Source organism: Triticum dicoccoides, unplaced genomic scaffold (genome assembly GCF_002162155.2).
Source record: "Triticum dicoccoides isolate Atlit2015 ecotype Zavitan unplaced genomic scaffold, WEW_v2.0 scaffold66240, whole genome shotgun sequence".
In the NCBI taxonomy this organism is placed as follows: Eukaryota; Viridiplantae; Streptophyta; class Magnoliopsida; order Poales; family Poaceae; genus Triticum; species Triticum dicoccoides.
In genome coordinates, this window is record NW_021290028.1 from 1 (window position 1) to 1,256 (window position 1,256).

Genomic DNA, 1,256 nt, shown 5'->3' on the forward strand with positions numbered 1-1,256 from the left:
ATTTCTTCTTGTCACCAGCACCACCACCACCAGCAGACCTGCATATCACGTGAGAACATTTTAGTCATTTATATACCAACTGTTGCAGCAAAACAGAATTGCAACTATTTTTGCCTGAAAGTAGAAGACATGAACATGGTCAGAAAAAAGAAAAACCTAAAGAACACTTTGCATTTTGGATTCTGCATTAATTCTGTGTTTTCTGTATGCACTTCGATTGTTAACTTGACATACATTGCTAGCAAAGTACTATTTCAATTGAGCGTGCGACCAATGCCCTCGACTAGATGCATGTCAGGCGAGGGCCTCGATTTCTACTAATCCTTTTGACTGGCTTTAATTGTTTTGGTCCTGATGGGCACTATTTTTCTGCACACAAGGGAGAGTTCGTTAGCTTAACCAATAAAGATAATGTGTGACATAAGCAAAAAATATGATACACAGTAGATATTTGGGGCTGGAATGAAGAGTCCACAATTCTTACAAATGATACAAGTCAAATTCAGTACTTGGAAGAAAAAGTTGTGAGATCAAATAGCAGAAGGCAACTTAACGTAGTATTCCCTCCGATCCAAAATAAGTATTGCAGTTTTGAACCGGGGTTAGTTCAAAACTGCGACACTTATTATAGATCGGAGGTAGTATTATTTAGTCAGCAAGCCAAGTTTAAGTTCTGCAAAAGTTGGCAACAACTTAAATTAGTGCTGAAAGCGTGCTTATAAAGCGTGCTTAACATTGTTTTGCCACAGAGCCAACTCAAAACCCTGATCAATTGAAATAGTACTTTGCTAGCAATGTATGCCAGTTGCCATTTTGGATTCTGCATCAATCATTTTTATTCATATGATTCATTTGTATTAGGTTTTGGCAGATATTGTTAACTTGACTTGAGACCATCCCGCACACAGGTGTGACTCTTATAATCATACAACCATCTGTAATTCAATCAAGCAAAACCTAATGAACATGGTCAGAAAAATAATGTTCATAATATAAATGGTGAGTCAGAGTGGTTACACACCTCATCTTCCTAAGGACACTTGACATCTCCTCTCTCTTCTTCTTTGCTCTCTTGTGAGTACCAAGCTTTCTCTTGGCGACCTTGAGTGCACGCTTGTCCTTTCCAACCTTAAGAAGCTCAGTGATACGTTTCTCATAGGGAGCGAATCCAGCAACCTCCCTAATCAAGTTCCTGACAAATTGCACCCTCTTGGTACCTTTCTGCAAAATATGCCAAGATAACATTGTAAGAATAA

The 1,256-nt window shown here is 38.5% G+C and overlaps 1 protein-coding gene across 1 annotated transcript; it reads right to left on the bottom strand.

Annotated features, from left to right (window-relative positions):
• Window positions 1-4: 4 nt before the first annotated feature.
• Window positions 5-1,245, bottom strand: LOC119347387 (60S ribosomal protein L36-1-like; the record flags this gene model as incomplete). Its single annotated transcript, XM_037616166.1, has 2 exons — window positions 1,022-1,245; window positions 5-38 (listed from the first exon to the last, which is right to left on the bottom strand). Coding segments are annotated over exons 1-2 (258 nt in total), but the record flags the coding sequence as incomplete, so codon positions are not given.
• Between the last annotated feature and the right edge of the window lie 11 nt (window positions 1,246-1,256).